The sequence below is a fragment of the Alligator sinensis genome, unplaced genomic scaffold (genome assembly GCF_000455745.1).
Source record: "Alligator sinensis unplaced genomic scaffold, ASM45574v1 scaffold205_2, whole genome shotgun sequence".
Taxonomy (NCBI): domain Eukaryota; kingdom Metazoa; phylum Chordata; order Crocodylia; family Alligatoridae; genus Alligator; species Alligator sinensis.
In genome coordinates, this window is record NW_005842563.1 from 591,154 (window position 1) to 609,902 (window position 18,749).

General features: G+C 44.6%; 1 protein-coding gene across 5 annotated transcripts in view; it reads right to left on the minus strand.

The window, feature by feature from the left end:
* Positions 1-18,749, minus strand: part of IQCA1 (IQ motif containing with AAA domain 1) — a 210,441-nt gene that overhangs the window by 128,696 nt on the left and 62,996 nt on the right. For all 5 annotated transcript variants that reach the window (XM_006032340.2, XM_025214087.1, XM_025214088.1 and 2 more), the window contains one exon: positions 13,164-13,369. In XM_006032340.2, coding sequence (XP_006032402.1) covers positions 13,164-13,369 — 206 coding nt within the window. The remainder of the gene's footprint in view (positions 1-13,163; positions 13,370-18,749) is intronic.

Genomic DNA, 18,749 nt, shown 5'->3' on the forward strand with positions numbered 1-18,749 from the left:
GAAAGGCAAATAGTAGCAACTGACAGCTTTCCCAGGAAGAAGGAACAAGCTATGCTATCACAAATTTATTTGCTGTCTTAGTACCGAGAAAGTCTCAGAAGTTGGGGGAAGCTGGAAAAGTTCTCAAGAAACTCAAGAAAGTTCTCAGATGCAATCTCTGCATCTGAATGAGATATTCCCCCTCTGCAGAAGATGAAGATGGATCTAATCAGTGATTCTTCACCAGGGTGCTGCAGCACTCTGGGGTACCACAAGATCTTTTTAAGGGTGCCATGTCACTTGTCTTCTGTGTGAGGAGGTAAGCACTCCTTCCTGGCACCTTTGGCTGCTCCTCTCAAGACTCCTGCTCTAGCTGCCACCCCCACACTCTGAGCAGTGTGATCTGCTGCAGGCAGGCATGGGACATGGTGCTGCACTCTTCAGCCTGGCTCATCCACCCAGTCCTTTCGTGCTCTTAAGGCTGGCAAGCGGGGTCTTGGTGGGAAGGTGGTTCCAATCACTTGTTTGCAAGTCCCTGGGGGAGCACCCACACTGATGGGGGCGGTGCTCACCCCCTTGGGCACAGACTGGGATGGGGAGGGAGCAGAAAGAATAGACCTTTTTCTTTTTAACTGGAATGCAAAGAAACATGCTTCCTAATTTTTAATGTCTGCAACCTGCGGAAGTAGATGTGAATAGCAGTAGGCAGGAGAAGTTGAAATAAGTTTGAGACACCATCACCAGATACTCAAATGGCAACTGGACTACTGGATATCCCCAGTGCTCTGTCACTGACTTTGAAATAAGTCAGTTTAACTATCCTTCTATCCCTGGGAGGTGAGGATATTAACACTCCTCCCCACGTTTACTGTGAGGCAAGGTCTGTCATTGTGCAACATTTTGAACATGCAGTGGTACATATTGTGCCATCTGCTTCCATCAAAACATTAGATAAAATTTGCACTGACCTCAATATCTAAAAGTAAAGATAATATTTATTATGATAATATTCATGACCCTATTCAAGGTCAGGGCCCACTGTGTTCAGTGATTACACCCTGAATGTAGACAGAAGGCAGCAAGCTGTGAAAGTCAGAAAGAGATAAAGAAGGTGATAGACATGTATTTTCTTCTCTAAGATTCATTAGTTGAGTCATCTGCACTGAACTTCATGTTTTTGTTTGTTTAGCCTTTAGTGCAGTGATTCTCATTTGGGGTGCCAAGAGGGTGTGAGGAGATAATCACTAATAAACTGAATCAAATTTTGAAATGGGATATTTCTAAATTCAGAAATGTTTTAGAAGGGTGCCTTGAATCCAGAATAATTGAGAACCACTCATCTAAATGAAGATAGCATATAGACTTCTAACCTAAATTCTTACTGGATTGAACTCTGGACTTTTCTTTACAGGAAGCATCACAGGATGGAGGGTAAAGTTGGGTGGTTCAAAGTTGACTAGAGTAACTTTAAAGATTACCTCCTTCAGGAAGGGCCAAAACTCTGACTCATGTTATTTTGTAGCAAAGACACTAAAACCAGCCCTGCAATCATGGTTCTCATTTGTAAATGCATCTTGAGCTGCTAAGGCCCAAGAGGGGCATCATATATGGGAATCAGAAGCCAGTACCTTGTTTTTATTTGTATAACCCCATTGGCTGCCTATGCACATGCTCGGGGTGGGACATTTTAATTAGAGCAGTTCTGCAGCAATGCTAGAGCGTTCTAATTAGAATACAGGGAAGACTCGATTAATTGAGTCCGCTTCCAGGCATTCTAATTAGAATGCATTGGAGCATGTCTATAGGCAGCCATTGGACCCAGTTTTATTTCATATTCTGTTTTAGAATCAAATTATAACACAAACCTGATGGATGTAGTAGATGAGGAGATACCACCAAAGACTGCCTTGCTTGTGGTCTTGGTTGGATTTTCACAATAGTATTAGACACCCAAATGACTATTATTCTAGAAAAATACCAAGATAGAAAATATAAACTATACACAAAAAAACAATGATAATTGAGAGAAGAGACTAGGAGTTGTATCCTACAGTGATTGGAAGGATTTCAGGGGACTATGCCAATAGTTTCTTTTATAGCCTGGCTATTAATTTGTGTTTCTGCATGGGATGGCATATGCATATTGCCTGTGATCATGCCACATCCCTATTAGAGGGGGCACTAATAGCCATCTGCAAAATATCTTCTTTTGGGTCGCAAGCCATTGCTTCTGTTGAATACAAGAGTCCAGCTTTCAGATACACATGCTGGGAAAAATTCCTGTAAAAAGTTGACCCCATGTGGGTGGGAGAGGAGGTTCAGTAATGACTAAGCAGTTGTAATGAAAGATGGCTGTGATGGAGGGACTGCTGTTCCCATTTATTTCACTGCAAGACATCCCAACATTTCTCAGGTTGGAGCTTGAAATCCTTTGAAATAACTCTTCTGTTTTGTGTTTTTACAGCAGAAACCAGAGAAGTAATTTTAACAAAAGCTCCTTGCTGTTTATCATGTACTATTATTGGGTACTAGTCCTACCCCTGATGGAGGAAATGCTGCCAAAACTTGTGGAACTGGAGTCCATTCCTCGATACGGTAGACTGGACTCTTTAGCAGCTAGTCTAGAAGTGAAGCTACAATAGACGGACACATGGATGTCCTTTGCTCTGGCAGCTCCTTCAGTCAAGCTGGTTCCAAATGTAGTGATGTCTGCCTTTCCTTTGGATTAAATCAGCAAGGCCAAGAGAGGGACACTGGTGTGTGGGCAGCTCAGTGTCTCCATATATATTGCCCAGGCTTTTGCACCCTGGAGAGGTCACTCTAGCTTCACTTTATTTTCAAGCAAGGATTACATGCAGAGAGCTGATTATTCACTCGACATAATTCTACTGTCTTGTGGGACAGACAGATGCCTGCCTACTACTACTGCTGTATTGCTTGGTCCTTATGAGCCAGAACATTTCTGTTACATCTCAGGATACACATGAAATAAGAAGTCAGTTCCTCCAAATCAGAGCTAGGACCACTTAGCACTGCCATAGCTCAAGCTGTATCTGCCCTAAGGGCAGGATTTCAGTTGTTAAGGACAGTCACCTAGTACCTTTTGCAAACACTAAAATTACTTTTACAAAGAGTAATGAGTGTGGAATGTGAAATATAATATGGCAGCTCCGACCTTAAACTAATACATGCTTTCCTAGTCTGATACTTCTGATATGAAAACTCTTCCTCTATTCATCTTTCTTCTGCCTTTTCCATCCCCTGCTTCCTACAGAATCCTGCAAACAAATGTATTGGTATTTTAAAAACAGGTTAAATGAGCAGGGGTTGTGCTCTGGGCAAACCCTGTGGGAGAGTAGAGGTGGGGCACAGGGGAGATGGAGGTGTCACTGAGCATCAAAGGCAGGGGATTCTGAGAATGGGAGGGATGGGGTACATGTAGGAATCTTACCTATGTGGGGGACCTATGTGTGGTACAGTCTCCCTGCCCTGACTGTTGCTCCTACAGCAGCAGCCCAGTCCATGCACCTAGTTGCTGGCTGCTGCAAGAGCAATGCTGTGGGGCACAGATTTTGGGAGAGGGGGAGGTATGGGGGGCAGGGGGGAGGCAATGCCAATGCCCCTACTAAGTTGATGTCCAGGACTGATGCCCCTCTCACTCACCCCAAGTTATGGTACTGGGTATTAAACTCAGCTCAGTGAAACATCTTTATGAAAAAAGGAATTATAACTTAAAAACTCTTATTTTTACCTCCCTTTTGGTCAGTCTGGCCTGGCAATAAAGAGTGCTTAAGAAGAATAAATAAAGCACAGGAACCCCCTGCTTTAAAATGAGTCTCATTCACTCACCATGTAGCTTGGATGGTTCTTTTTGACAATACTCAAGCCAGCAGGCAGAGAAAGCGGACATTCAAAACTAATCAGTAAAGTGTAAACCTATTATGAGAGCACATTTACCCCTTGCCTCCTCCTTTCTCCAGAAAATCAATCCCCATATCTGTGGGAATAACACATAACATGTACATAAAAGTTGCTATTACTTGGATCCCTTGTTATTAGGTCAGCAATGCCACTGATGAAAAGCTCCCTAGAGCACTGCTGGGAGACACATAAATTCTCCAAGAAATGCACAAAATAAATTGTTACAGCTAGAGGGCATAAGATACATTATAGCGAAGCTTGTGTGTTTAGGCTCTCCCCTGTGATTCTGGAGGCAATCTCAAGTAATAACCTCATCTTGATTCCTGAATTCTTCATGTTGAGTTCTGACCAACATATAGTCATATTTCCTGGAAGTTTTTTTTAACATTAATGGAGGTTTTTGTGTTTGATATAAATGGGACTTCCCTAATATTATTGATCGTTCTGGGGTAATTATCTGAACATTATTAGCCTGATTTTGTAGATATCATGTACAAAGAGTTAGTAATGTTAAAGAATTAGGAAGACCTAGTATTGCTGTTGTACTTGGGGTGATTATGTTTTGTTCAAAGTAGTATATAATTCAATAAAAAGCAAATTAACAATAGTTTTCTGATGGAGAACCATGGCATTCTTGCACACAGTGCAAATCCGCAAAAGGACTCCATTTACAGAAAAAAACCACTTTCCATAACTTGAATACTCCAGAAAATAAAATTAGAATGATATAGTTCCTCATTTTTAAAACAAAATCCTTTATGTTTTAAACGCAATGGGGTAAGGGTTTCAGTGACAGTTTTATGGCTAAAACCTGAACAACTTGAAGGTTGATTGCAGCTGTTATTAGGTTTGGAATGTTTGTATTCTTGTTGCACAACTCATAGGGTATTTTTGATATATGAGATCTTTATGCACATTCCATTTCTTTAAAGTGAGGGCCTATGTTTCCTTAAATTATTTTAAGATTTCAAAATTGCCTTTTTTCCCAGGGTTGTGGGCAAGGACCAGACGGTACAGAAGCTTGGAAATGTTTATGTTAATGATTCACCAGACTGACAGGAACAGATCCAGGTAAGCAGAATGATGGATAGCGGGAACATAAAATAGATGTGAGTTATAAAAAGCATATTTCTCTACTGAGATTCTAGTGTAAGTGCTACAACAAAATAGAACTCTTCATTAAATTTACTCCTTTGGGAAGGTTTTTTAGAACCTCTATAACCATAAAATCTGTCATAGATTTCAAAATGACTGAAGTCATGGTCACTCTTTTCTGGGAAACAAAAGGGTAAATATTTTAGCAACACTCCCTTTTACAAGCAGGGAATCCAATATCATGTTTACTCAAATCGAAGACATTTTTCCCCTCATTTAGCACAAAGAAAAAAACCCTTGTCTTAGATTTAAGTATGGGTCAGACAGGCAGCTGCTGCAGCTCCAGATGGGGTCAGAGTGGCTCATGCAGCAAGTAGGAGGTTCATAGAGCAATGGGAGAGTACAGGGGAAGAGAGCATGCAGTACGGGGGGAGCACAGGGAAGGAGCACATGGTGTAGGGAGGATCACAGGAGAAAGGGCAGCAGGGGTAGCACAGGGGAAGGGACATGTGGAGTAGAGGGAGTTTAAGGAAGGGGTGCAGGGCAGGGGGCACGCAGTGCAGGAGGGGAGCATGGGGAAAGGGCATGCAGTTCTGGGGGAGCACAGGGAAAGATGCACAATGCAAGGGGTAGCATGGGGAAATGGGTGGTGGGGGAGCACATGGGAAGGGGCACATGGAGCGAGGGGAGCATGGGAAAAAGGCAAGGGGAATGCAGAGAAGGGCCATGGGGAAGGGGCTAGGGTTTCCACTCATCCCTAAATGGGCATGGCAGTCCTGAAATGGGAACCTGAAATTCCAGTGCTGGACTGCATGATTCCGGGACAGCATTTGTCCCGGATTCCCAGTGTTGTGCAGGGATCTAGGTTTTCCATTCACTACAGAACACTGTGGGAAATGGTGGGTTTCCCCTTGCAGGCTGGTACCATTCCAGCCTGCAAGGGGCTGCTTGGACTCAGAGGAGTGGGATGCAGGTGGTGCCACGTATACATGTGCGCCCACACACATGCATGTGGCTGAGAATACAGCCAGGCAGTGTGGAAAGCAGCTCACTGCAGGTAAAGGTCTATGGTGTGGGGAGGGGACATAGAGGGACAGATTGAGACCCCCATGGTAAGGGAGGATGTGGGTCGGAGGCTGGGATTGTGGGAACTGCCCAGCTGGGGCAGTGCATAGGGTCAGGGTGGGGAACGGGATGGAGCCACAAGACGATTGTCTTGGGGGGACAGCATGGCTCCCTGTTGTTGTGTGTGCTCCTGAGGAGGGCCAGGAGGGCATGGGAAGGCACATGCCCCGCCCCACCCCAGATTTATGTGCGGGGCCAGGGTGAATGCAATCTGCCTGCTGTAGGCTTGGGGCTCGCCACCCTGCTGCCCTCCCCCCGGGAGCCCCACACCACCATGGTGAGGCGCTCCCTGCTTGCCTGGCAGCAGGAGTGTGTGGCAGCGATGGCGGCATGGAGTTGTGCCCCTCGGTGTTTCCGGGTAGGCAGGGGTGCACGGCCAGTGTGGAGCTCCCGGGGGAAAGGCAGCAGGGTGGGGAGCCCCAAGCCTGCAGCGGGCAGCCTGCATCTGCCCCCACTGTGCTCAGCTCTGCTCCAGCTGTGCCACCAGCAGGTGGGGGGAGGAGGGGTGGAATAGGCATGTGTCCTGCCTTTCCATTTTGAAAAGGTGGTCACCCTAGAAGGGGCATGTGGTGCAGGGGGGAGCACAGGGAAGGGGCATGCAGGGGTAATGCATGGAAAGGGATGCACAGAGAAGTGGGGGAGCACAGGGAAGGGGTGTATGGAGTGGCAGGGGAAGCAGCTACAGCTCTGGCCCTGACTGATTTGGGCTGGGGGTTGGAGGCTGGAACTGGAGGTGTCACTTCTGCCTGGCTTGGTGGAGATGGAGCCAGAGCAGCTGTAAAGGTAAATGACTGGGGGGAGGGCAGGAAGGACAAGTGGCATGAGGAGAAGTGACAAGTGGGGGAAAAGGGGCATGGGACCCCGCTGCTGCTTTTCTTGCTACTACTTTCCTTGTTTCAGCGATAGATGGGATGATTTTAAGAGGACTCTCCAACAACTAGATTCTAGACATGGGAAATTAGATGTATAATTTTCCATGTTGAGAATCTATTAACTGGGGGGTTGTCTTAAATTCAGAGTAATCTTGAATTTGGGTAAATATGGTATTTGCCTATTACTTTTAAAAGCTAATCATAGAGTTAACAGCTATGCTTTGAAAGACAGCACTTGCAAATTGTATTTGTCACATTCTTTCCTAGTTAAAGGTAAGATATGGGATGGAAGAATAAAATTGTTTTAATTTTTTTTCTTGGTATTTGCAACAAAATTTACTGAGGAGGATGAATGTTTCCCTTCTGTTACCTGTTTTTAATAAGCTATGTACAATGTATCAATAATGCTAATTAAAAAACAGCTTCTACAATGTATTTACATGTTGTTCACGTTAGTTTTATAGAGATCAAAAATACATCCTGGCAAATACTAAAACTTAATGCTTATGATTCTGAGCCACTGTTCAGTGACGCATGCAAGGAAAAGAACAACATGTCCTGCTAGCACGATAGGCTGCCTACAGATGTACTCATGCACATTCTAATTAGAACATGTTGAAGCAGACTTGATTGAGTCCTCTCCGTGTTATAATTAGAACACTCTAATGTCACTTCACCAGCATGTGTGTTAAGCCCCCCATGTTTCAAAATGGCCGTGGGGGCGCTTTGAGTAATAGGCATGTGTACAGGCAGCCACACAAGTTTTGTGGCAGGTTTCTCCTGTTTTATGTTGAAAGTCTGGCTTGGCATGCTAGGCCATCCATGTGAAGAAATCTGAGGATTCTCTTTTGACTTATTCAAATGGAAAAGAATATGGGCATAGTAAATTTGTTTTGGTTATACATGGAGGCCTTTCATAGACAGCAAAAGGTTAGCAGATGATTCATCATGACTAGCCTCACTATCAAAACTCTTTATCACTCAGACAGATTCAAATGAACTAAAACATTGGGCAAAATCATTCTGAAGTCATTGGCAACTTTTCTGCAAGGCCAGGATTTCACCCACTGCATTTGCAACAACTGTTTTTGATCAATAACACATTGCAAACACGGTTTAGAAATGGAACCTGTCCTTAGCCTTGAGGTACACCCCCAAGTGATTCACAAATTTGATGGGGGGCAATTTATTTACAAAAGAAAGTAGCTAAGGGCTTACCTACAGATGGAGTTGTTCCTGATTACCTGTTCTTAATTAACTCTATGTGCAGACGCTCTTATTTTAGAACATGAGTCCCTTAGCTGTCTGTCTGTTTAGTCCCTTGATGGACAAGTACTGACAATCATTTCTAGTACCTCTCTTAAAATAGGTTTATGACTTAGTGTTATTTAATGTTCTGGGATATCACTTGTCTGTTACTGATTCTAAAAAACACAACACAAAATCCTGTTGTTCATGGGATACTTCAGCTAGTTCTTCTAACCCCTAGAACAGTGGTTCTCAAGCTTTGCAGACTTAAGACACTTCTCATTAGACTCAAGGCATCCCTCAGAAAATGCCAGCACTTAGCTTTCACTCATTTCTTGACCACAGAAAAAAATAGAGCAATTCTGGTACTTTAAAGAACTCAGAAAGACCACAACAGGTCAGAATGTTTTGACATTATGGATTCCTATTTGAAATCTTAGGGTTTATGTTGTGAATTGTGTGTAGGTGTTTGTATACATAAGAGCTATTACTGTGTAGCACACCACACTGCCCTTCAATGGATCTATCAGCATCTCAGGGTGCTGAGGCACCCTGATTGAGAATCACTGCTCTAGAATCAGTTTTACTGGGCATGACTGACTTATGCTAGAGGTATTACTAAATCTGAAACTGTTGATCAAAGCTAGTGGGATCTTTCTGCACTTCAGAACATGTGGGGAGAAGTGGAAGGAGGTAGGGAGTGACAGAACAAGAAGGGTCCAGGGCAGCCTGGGCTGGAGCTGTATCCTTACTAATGTAGTAATGATGTCCTTTGCACAAAACCTGAGATTAGCAACATAGACCATGCTTTTGTGGAATAGGCTAGAAGAGGTAGAAATAAAGTCAAATATGGTAATTTAGGCAAGATATTAAAATCCCCAAAAGAGGAATGGACCATATCAAATATATCCAGGTATATTTTATGTTTGGTTTTCTGATTCTGTACATATATGTGATGGTAAACACTTCCTAGAATTTTTATGTCATTTTATTTTTATATTCAGAGCTTTGAAACCCAGCACATGGAGATACACTCACACTATCATTTATTTAGGGCTTGATCTCATGCCCAGTAAAGTCAACATATAATTGTACATGGCCATCAGCTGGTTGGCTGAGACACGTAGCCCCTGATTTTGTTGAGATAACATGTTTTTTCCAGTATGTTACATGTCCTTTAAAATCTTCAGTTTTTCCATTCTAGCTATCTATCTATCACACTTTACTTTTTGTCTTGAGTTTTTTTGCCTGCTTTTTTTGAAAGCCATCATCCTAATTCCTCTATATTCACTCTTACTTGTTTCTAGGATAAGATTCTGCCACTATTGCTCATAGTGGGTGCATCATGACAGTATACACATTCAGGGACATGGGAGCAGATTTTCTGCTCGTAGGAGCAGACTGCTCCCACTCTCTGCAGCCCTGCACCAGGCCTCTGCTGCAGCCAGCAGAGCTCTAGGCTCCTCCTGGGTCAGCAGGGAGCACAGGACCCAGGGGCCAGCAGGGAGCACAGGACCAGGAGACAGCTGTCTCCTGGCAGGGACTCGGACATTGCTCCCTGTCCCTGGGAGCTGCCTGTTGCCGGGGTGAGCTCTGCCACTGGAACCTGGGTGGGGATATTGTCCCCCTGCCCCGGCAGCCGGGAGCTCCCAACCCCCACTTCCCAATTGCAATAAGAATCTCCAAGCCCAGGCCCCATGACTGCAGAGCTCGGGCTGGGAGATAAGAAACTTCCATCGGCGGCCCTGCAACCGTGGAGCTTGGGCTGGGAGATAAGAATCTCCCAGCCCAGGCCCCACGACCATGGATCTTGGGCTGGGAGATGAGAATCTCCCAGCTTCCGCTCTCTGATCGTGATCAGGAGAAGGGGACTTGGGAGCTCCCTGTTGCCGGGGCAGAGGGACATTGGGCTCCAGTTGTGGAGCTACCTAACAGCTGACAGCTCCCGGGGGCAGGGAGCAATCCCCCACCCACTGCTGCCCAGCTGACCAGGACCATATTTGCTCCTGATTGGCCGTCTACACGTACTGTACTGCACAGTAAATAATTGAGAGTAAAAATTCTACTTTTATTTACAGGTAGCAAATTAACTCATGGTTAGAGCTAATTACTGCACAGTAAGCATCTGCACATGTAGATGGTGATGCTTACTGCGCAGTAATTAGATCTAATCTCGAGTAAAGCATCTCATGTAGATGCACCCAGTGAGTAGTAACACCAGCAGTCCATTGTTCTCAAAAGTCCTATTCATTCTTGCATTATGAGTAGAGGCAGAATACGGAAGTAGCTATATTGCACATTATAATGCAATAATCATTGGAACTATTTCCTTAAAACTTCCAGGATTTAATGTATGCTTACACCTACTGTTACGTGCCAAGAGAACCCTAAATGAAAATGAACAGAAATCATGTGGGCACAAGAAACTTTTCAAGACCAGGATTTACCAGAATATGAATTTTGGAAACACATGAAGACTAACAGTGGATGTGATATCTGGATACTGCATTGGAGGCATATTGTGGGCCAATACACCCAACAGAATAACAGACATGGATCCAGAAGACAAACTATCAGTTGTGCACAGTGGGCAAACAGCACAAGATACAAACCACAGGTAATGATAATGAACAAAGTGTGCAAAGCATTTGCAATAAGGTAAATACCGTGATTTACCACCTCTGTCAATTTTTTTTATTAATGCATCTTATCAGTCAGATACTGGAGACAGAGTATTTTGCAAACAATCTATTTCTGTATTATCCTCCTTTCCATGATAATACCATTATAGAGCTTAAAGCAGGGACAGACAAAATACAACCTGCAGGCCGTATCCAGTCTGCCAGGCAATTTCATCTGGCCCAAGGGGCCCCTCCATAAGCCCTGGCTCTGGGCTGCCCCTCTGCAAGCTAGTGCGTCCCTGCAGGAGGTGTGGCTCTGGTTGCTAAGCAACCATCCCTCCACCACAGCCTGGCCTGACCCGCCCCAGCCCTGAGCAGGGGTCGCTAGAGATGAGAGGCCTCTGCCTGGCAGAGACCTTTGCTTGGCCACCCCATGGCTGGTCCCAGCCTCTCTGCCTGTCAGCTTGGGTATTCAGTGAAGGGCCCCATAGGGCCAGGGCCTCTCACTGGGGGAAAGAGGGTGGGAGTGCAGGGACTGTGTACTGTGGGGCTGGGCTGGGTTTGCTCTGCGTGCTGCAAGAGCTAAGTGCTATGGTGCTAGGTCAGACTGGCCCCACGTGCTGCCACCACATGCGGTCAAGGACAAAGGTGGGAGCGCAGGAGCCGCATGCTATGGGGCTGGGTGGAGCTGGCCTCACATGCTGCTGCCACCTGTGGCCAGGGACTGGGGTGGGAGCACAGAGAGCTGAGAGCTACGGGGCCAGGTGGAGCTGGCCCTACTTACTGCCACCACATGCAGCTCCATGGACTCTCACACCCTGGACTCTGAGGCCCCTCCTCACCCCACACACATACCGACACCTTCCCACACACATCACCCCCCCAGCATAACCCTGAACACATCCACAGCCCGCAAACACACACCCACCCCCCATCCCATCATACCTACACACACCCCCACTCCAACCACGTACCCCACACCCATACCCCTTCACACCCACGGCCCCACCTTCCCCCCATACCCACACGCCACCCCGCCCTTAACTCCCACACAATATACACTGTATAAGACTGTATTTTGAGCTATTATGCAATAGCCTCTAATCACCTCTAGATATACTATGCAAACACACATAAATCAGGATAAAAATATATTTTTACATAAAATTAAAATAAGTTATTGTAGATGTTTGATTTTTTTTAGTATATGATTTGGTTTGGGTTTTTTTCTGGTTTCAAGATGGCAACCCCCCTCCCAAAAGGAGTACTTATGGGGCAAGGGGAGGGACTTATGGTGGCAAAGGTCAGGGGCCCAGGGGCAGGACTTCTGGTCCCCAGGTGGCACCAGGAGGCAAGGCACCCATCAAGGGGCAGAGCTACCCTTGCAGCTCTTGATAGCTCACCAAAACTCATAAAGCAGCCCTCCAGCCAAAATAATTGTCCAGCCCTTGCTTAAAGTGTAGAATTTCATCAGCTAAGGACTACTTGTCTGAGTTAAAATTGCTCAGAGATCCTTGTGTATCAGTAGCCTGAACTTACACGTATGTACTTAACATGGCAAATGTCCACCGAAATCAAAGGACTAATGATGCAAGTAAAATGAAACATGCTAGTGTTTGTAGAATTGAAACCAAGTAAATTTTCATTCTGGCTAGAACTGGACCTCATTGTCAGGGACTTGATACACTGTGGCAAATCTGTATTTCTTTATCAGCTGGGAGGTTTCTCAGTACCTCATGAATCCTCTATATCAGCTGGTGTGTTTTCTAAGTGAGCCCCAGGTGCTGAGTTAAAGGGTGCACCGGAAGCCAGGGCGGGAGTCCAAGTCAGGGAAGGGGTGCAGATTGGAGCAGCACTGGAAAGCAGCGGACATTGTGGGGCCAGTGCCAATTTGAGAGTTCGGCCCTGTGGGAGGCAAATTCTGTGTTGCCACCTCAGGTGGTAACAAGATTCTGCAGCACTGGGTAACAGCAGCAGCTGATCATTCAGAGCGGCATTATCTCGTACTTTGGACTTGTAGCACACTTGTCAAAAAGGTTGTACATCAGTCCTCTATATTCAAGCAGGGATGACAGTGTTTCCTCATAACCTCTTATAAAAGTAAAAGATGAAATAAAATGCTATTTAAATACATTCTGAGTTTAATCTTTCCGGGCCTGATTCTGCCATTACTTCTGAGCAGTACCTCTGTTCCCAGTTGAACTACTGGAGAACGAGAAACTACTAACTGTAAGGAAAGTACAACCTGGCCTTTTGGCACTAATACAATGTCTGCAGTGGTAAATGTGTTTTCTCTTCTCACCGGCACTCAATGAACCATTGGCGTATCTGCTCTTGGAGACTTTCCTTGATATCAGGACCCTCCATTTCTCTCAAACGGTTCTTGATGGCTACCAGAGCTTTCTTGTACTCTTCCTTATGCTTCTCCTGGACCTCACACCTCATGGCTTCCACTCTCTGGGCTTGCATTAATGAAGCACTAATTCTAGGGAAATGAGGAGGTGGGTTCTAAAAATGGAGAGAGAGAAAAATACTCAAAATAGAAGTTACAAATTAAAGAAATTTAATATAAATTGGAATGTGATGGTGATAGTGAGTATAAGCCTACGTCTTGTTTTATTTGTAGGAAATGAAAAAAAACAAAACATGCTCATAAAAAGTGACTGGATGCATACAATAGTCTATTGTTAGTGTTTCTACATTAATTAAGAACATTGCAATGTATGAAAACAATCCACCGTGGGATCCTGAGATCTCACTGAGACAGGTGAGAAGACTGCTGTTCAGAAAATGCCAACTTTATCCATGTCAGAAGGGTGCCAGAGCTTTTTTAATTGAATTTTCAAATGTTTGGACTTCCCATTGGTACTTTTTAATTAGACGGTATTGTTTTTAATTTGTTCACTTAAAATTTTATATGCACTGTTTGGTCAGTTGTTTCCTGGTATTTTGTTGCAGCTGTGATATTTCTTTAGGAAATCCACTTCCCTTGAGTAAAAATAAATCAATAAATAAAAATACACTGCCAATAAAAATGCAGCCTTTCAAGTTTCCCATGAATTGATAACCCTGGCAAGAAGAAGGTGTCAGGCAATAGAAAGAGATACACATATAAACCAGTAAACTCTGCTGTCTGATTGAAGTAATGTCAATATAAAAATGAAAGTCTGTTTTACTCATGCAATCACAGAAGAATGAAAAGCAATCCAAGTGGTTAACCAAAAATGTAATTGGTTGTATTTTCTATTTTGTAGTTGCTTATAAGCTTAACATGTGTTTCTAGTTGTACATCATTAAGTATTTGATGCAAATTACTTTCCAATCCAGAAAAAATAAATACTTAGCTTTTCTCATATTTTGAAGTTTTTTAAATACTTTATATCAAGTTTAGGAAAACCGAATAGAAGAATCAATGGAAAAACGGGGGGTGAAGGGTGGGGCAGATACCTTCATACATGTTTAATTCTCCTGAGTTAGTGTGAACAAAAATCTGACTGAGGGAAAATAAATCCTACAATTCCTCCCCAAATTGGGCACAGCACCAGAAACCTGATTCAAAAGCCATTGAAGAAATCCTCATTAATTTAGAGGAGTTTTAGGAACAGGTCTTAATCTCCCTAACAGTGTATTTCCTAATATAGTTTCAAGTGAGGGTTACAGCTCTAGCGAATATCAATGAAAAGATACTGAGGTTTTTTGCCAAAGGATCAGCCAGCCTCTGTTCAATATATTTCATCAGTAATTTTCGTCAGTTTTGGACCAGTTTCTGACAAGCACCCAGAAGAAAAGCTTCCAAGTTCACTTTTATTTCAGAACTTATATATTGTGTTTTATGAAATATCAGAGTATGCTCATAGGCCCAATTTAAGAACGCAGCCATTTTTCCTGTATCTGCACTATATTGAGGTGATTTACAACAGATAAAGGAAATGGACAAGACTACTCACAGAGCAAACAAGCATAAAAAAATTAGAAAAGCAGTTTCCTGCTCTTCTTCTGGGAAGCTGTTCTATATGTCCTGCACCTAAACCTGTTACCCCAAGACATTGTCTTCAGTAATTTTTAAAGTTCCATAGAAGTTGAGCTCTTCCATTCTATAGTAGGAGGCCTCATAAAATACTCCACAATAAATATTAGTCCTAATAATTATTTACATTTTCTTCTAAGAATATTTATGTCCTTTATTACCATTAAACAAGCATCTGAGTACCTCTGTGTAGTAGGTATTTTGCTTCTTTCTCAATACTGTTCTGTTTATAGAGCCAGAAGTGACCCCATAACTCCTGTCTCTCAGATCCTGCCCTGACTACCAGACTAACTCTCCTTAAACAAAGTCAGAAATGAAGACAGACACGTCTCTTCCTAGAATTTCTCACTGGAGGTTATTTTATTTAGAGCCATTTTTTATTTCTCTTAGTGCTCCCAATCCAAGATTCATGAGAAGAAGGAATCAGAAGTGTATTCAAGTGAAAGGGAGGGATGTGTTTCTTGGAATTAAGGGAGCTGGTTGAAAAGAGGGGATGTAAGTGTTTCTTAATAAGCAGAGAAGGTCATCTTCTCACTTCTTTGAGCATAAGGAATTGAGAAATGGAGAAGCCCACCAGCTTTTTCTGCCCTGGGCAACTTACTCAATATCTCTCTTTGTAAGGAATGATTCCCATGTTATGGCATAAACCAGTACTGCTAGGACTGAGGTTGGTCCATGGGTACACAGTAAAGCAAAAGGTGGAGGGAAACTAATACAGGGTGGCTGCATCTATACATGCACTTAATTTTGAAATAGACTACGTAGCTGCAGAAAAAAAGCATCACCATCTACATGTGCACTGGTGTTAGGCTGCAGTAAACTAATTAATGCTGCAGTGAGACAGTACTGTTGGGGTAATTTACTATGTTTAAATACATGTGTAGATGCTGACCATGGGTGTAAATTGCACTCAGTCAGCCCAGGCAGCTGGGAGCCACCACCCAAAGCCTGGGACTAACCCCCCCCATGTCTTCTGCCAACCTGACCTGCTCTGCCTCAGCTCTAATTGCTGCTGTCCTGGGTGCATATGTGGATGCTGTGCCTGGGAGTAGTTTACTTTGGCTCAAACTGCTGTGGAGTTTATTGCTTCATGTTAATTGTACTTGTAGATGCACCCAGTGGGTACGTCTACACATCACCCAATAGCGACACAGCGATGTGCTATGTTGCTGTATAGCGCCCTATGGCAGTGTAGCAATCACGTGCGTCTACACCTGATTGTCAGCTACACCACGGCAGTGGTGCACTCCCCGGTTCTAGTGTGCTGCTATGGCGACATAGCCAGTGAATCTAAGCCCGTGCCACCCGTATGCCGCAGTATGGGCGGTTACTGCACCATATTTTAGTACTTCCACAAAGCAAGTACTAAAACACAGCACAGTAACAATGTCAGCATACAGCAACACGTAGACATGCCCAGTACATATGAATTCCAAAGGTGCAACTACAGAGTGTAAACATACCCCAAATAACTTTAAGCTGACTATCTGGGATGCTTATTACTCTTTAGATGCAACAGCATGGGACTTAGCTCTTGGTGAGCTCTGTGTTCTAACAGTTACACTAGGGGTGGGCAAAATACGGCCTGAGGGCTCGATCCAGCCCACCAAATAATTTTACCCTGCCCGTGACTACTTCTTTGAAGGAAAACTGTATCTAGCCCACAGCTGCCATGGCTTTCAGTGCCTCTCACGTTTCCCTATGCCAGTCAAGCTGCAGCATCAGCAGCCACTCACCTCCCCTCCCTGGCTAGCCTTCCCTGTCCTGCCCCCTAGCTACCAGTGTAAGTTCCAAGGCAGGGAGTGCTGAGCTCCTAGCCAGGCTTCTGCTCTGCAAGGCTGTCTGCACACCACTCTGACCCTGTTCCTGGTGAGCCAAAGCTCAGGCAGGTTCTCCCTGCTGATGGGGCAGGGGCTGCAGGAGGAAGAGGGCCAGGAGCCACGGGTTATCCAGACTTTGCCATATCAGGGTCTGGTAGGGGCATAGGCACAAGTGCTGCAGTGTGTTCCTGCATGCTGTTTTGGGCTGCACCATGTGGGTGCAGCTGGAGCAGCTGGTGAGGCCCCTGTCCAACCCTGAATCCCTGGCACGTGGCTGGGTTGGGCAGGTGCCATGCCAGCTGCACTCACAGGTCCTAAAGTGGTGTGTGGGAACACACACAGCATGGCACCAGCCTGGACACATGCTGGGGAACTTGGGGCAGAAGAAGGGGTGCAGGGAGAAGAGGGGAGCACAGAGCATCACCAGCCCGGCCAGGTTCAGATAACCCGCAGCTCCCAGCTCCCTTCTCTCTGTGCCCCCTCCCACATCCTGACTCCCTGGCACAGGGCCAGGCCAGTGCTACACTGTGTTCCTGCATGCTGCTTCAGGCTGCATGAGTGCAGCTGGCGTGGCTCCTGCCTCACCTGGCTGCATGCCAGGGACTTGGGACAGGGAAGGGTACAGGAAGAAGGGGCCAGGATCCATGGGTCATCTGGGCCTGGCCAAGTCCATATTGCACTGTTTCTCCCCTTCTCCCTGCACCTCCTTTCCCACCCCGAGTCCCCAGCATGTGACTGGATTGGGCAGGAGCTGTGCCAGCTGTGCCACGTGGCCTGAGCCAGCATGTGGGAATGCAATGTGGCACTGGTCTGGCTGTGTGCCAGGGACTTGGGGTGGGGTTGCAGGGAGAAGGAGGGAACAAAGGTTTCCCTAACCCTGCTCTCTCTGCCCAGGCATGGGCAATTATTTGGGCTGGAGGGCCACTTAGAGTGTTTTGGTGAGCTGTTGGGGTTGGGAGAGGGGAGTGGGGAGGCATGGGGAGGTGCTGACCCAGCCTGCAACAGCTTGCCCAAACTCCCTGAGTGTCCCTCCAGCCCAAATAATTGTCCACCCCTGAGTTACATTGATATCAGTACCCAAGCCAGTTAGTTTAAATCTAGCTTGGGCTAATATATACGGGCTGTAGCCATACCTACAGAAATATCCACAAAAGCTGTCTTTCTGGATGCAAGATAGTCTGTTGGTTTTTTTTTTTCATTTTTAATTATCAGAGTATTGGTTTACTAAAAAAAAATAACTGCATACTACTTACACAAGAGAGACTGTGAACATTTTCTTTGTGAGTCTTGATAATGAATGAGAGTAAAAGGGGAAATGAATAAAATGTACTTTTTATTAGACTTTATGGTAAACTGTATGACCATCAATCTGGATTCCTTTCTTTTCTTAATATTTTCTTAATTAAGTTACAGTAATTATTCATGTGGAAATTGTTTATTTACACAGAGTAAGAGGCAGTTGTTGACATGAAATGTGTTCCTGCTTGATTGTTTCCATCAGAGAAAATGGAGCTGGCTCAAATATAAAGGGCCAGATAAACAAGAATTAGAGGGTGGACTGCATGCACTCATCATGTAGAAGGGAGCCAACAAGAGAGTGACAGCAATACAATGAATCCCAAAAGGACACCTGATTTAAGTGGGAGTTAGTGTTGACTGGTAAATCAATTTGATGAGTAACTAAGGTATAAGTTAATAAAAAGTGAATATTCTGAAGTTCACTTAACACTGAATAAGCAATTGCAAATTGTGTGTTCTTTGTGAAGCACAATGCCTTAATAATACATTCCCACAGTATAGGGGAGAGACTGGACTAAGAAACAACAATGGCTGTGATAAATGAGTACTGAAGGATTCATAGCAGTCTAGTGTAGAACACACATAATGATTCTGTTTATTAGTGAAGACCATGAGGTCTACACATGTAAGATGTGAAAGCTGGCTTCTTTTTTCACAGAAAAGGCATGCTGTTAACTGCAGTAAAAAAAATCATGTAATGCATACTTGCCACAAAAAAAAAACCTCCCGATGCAGGGAAAGA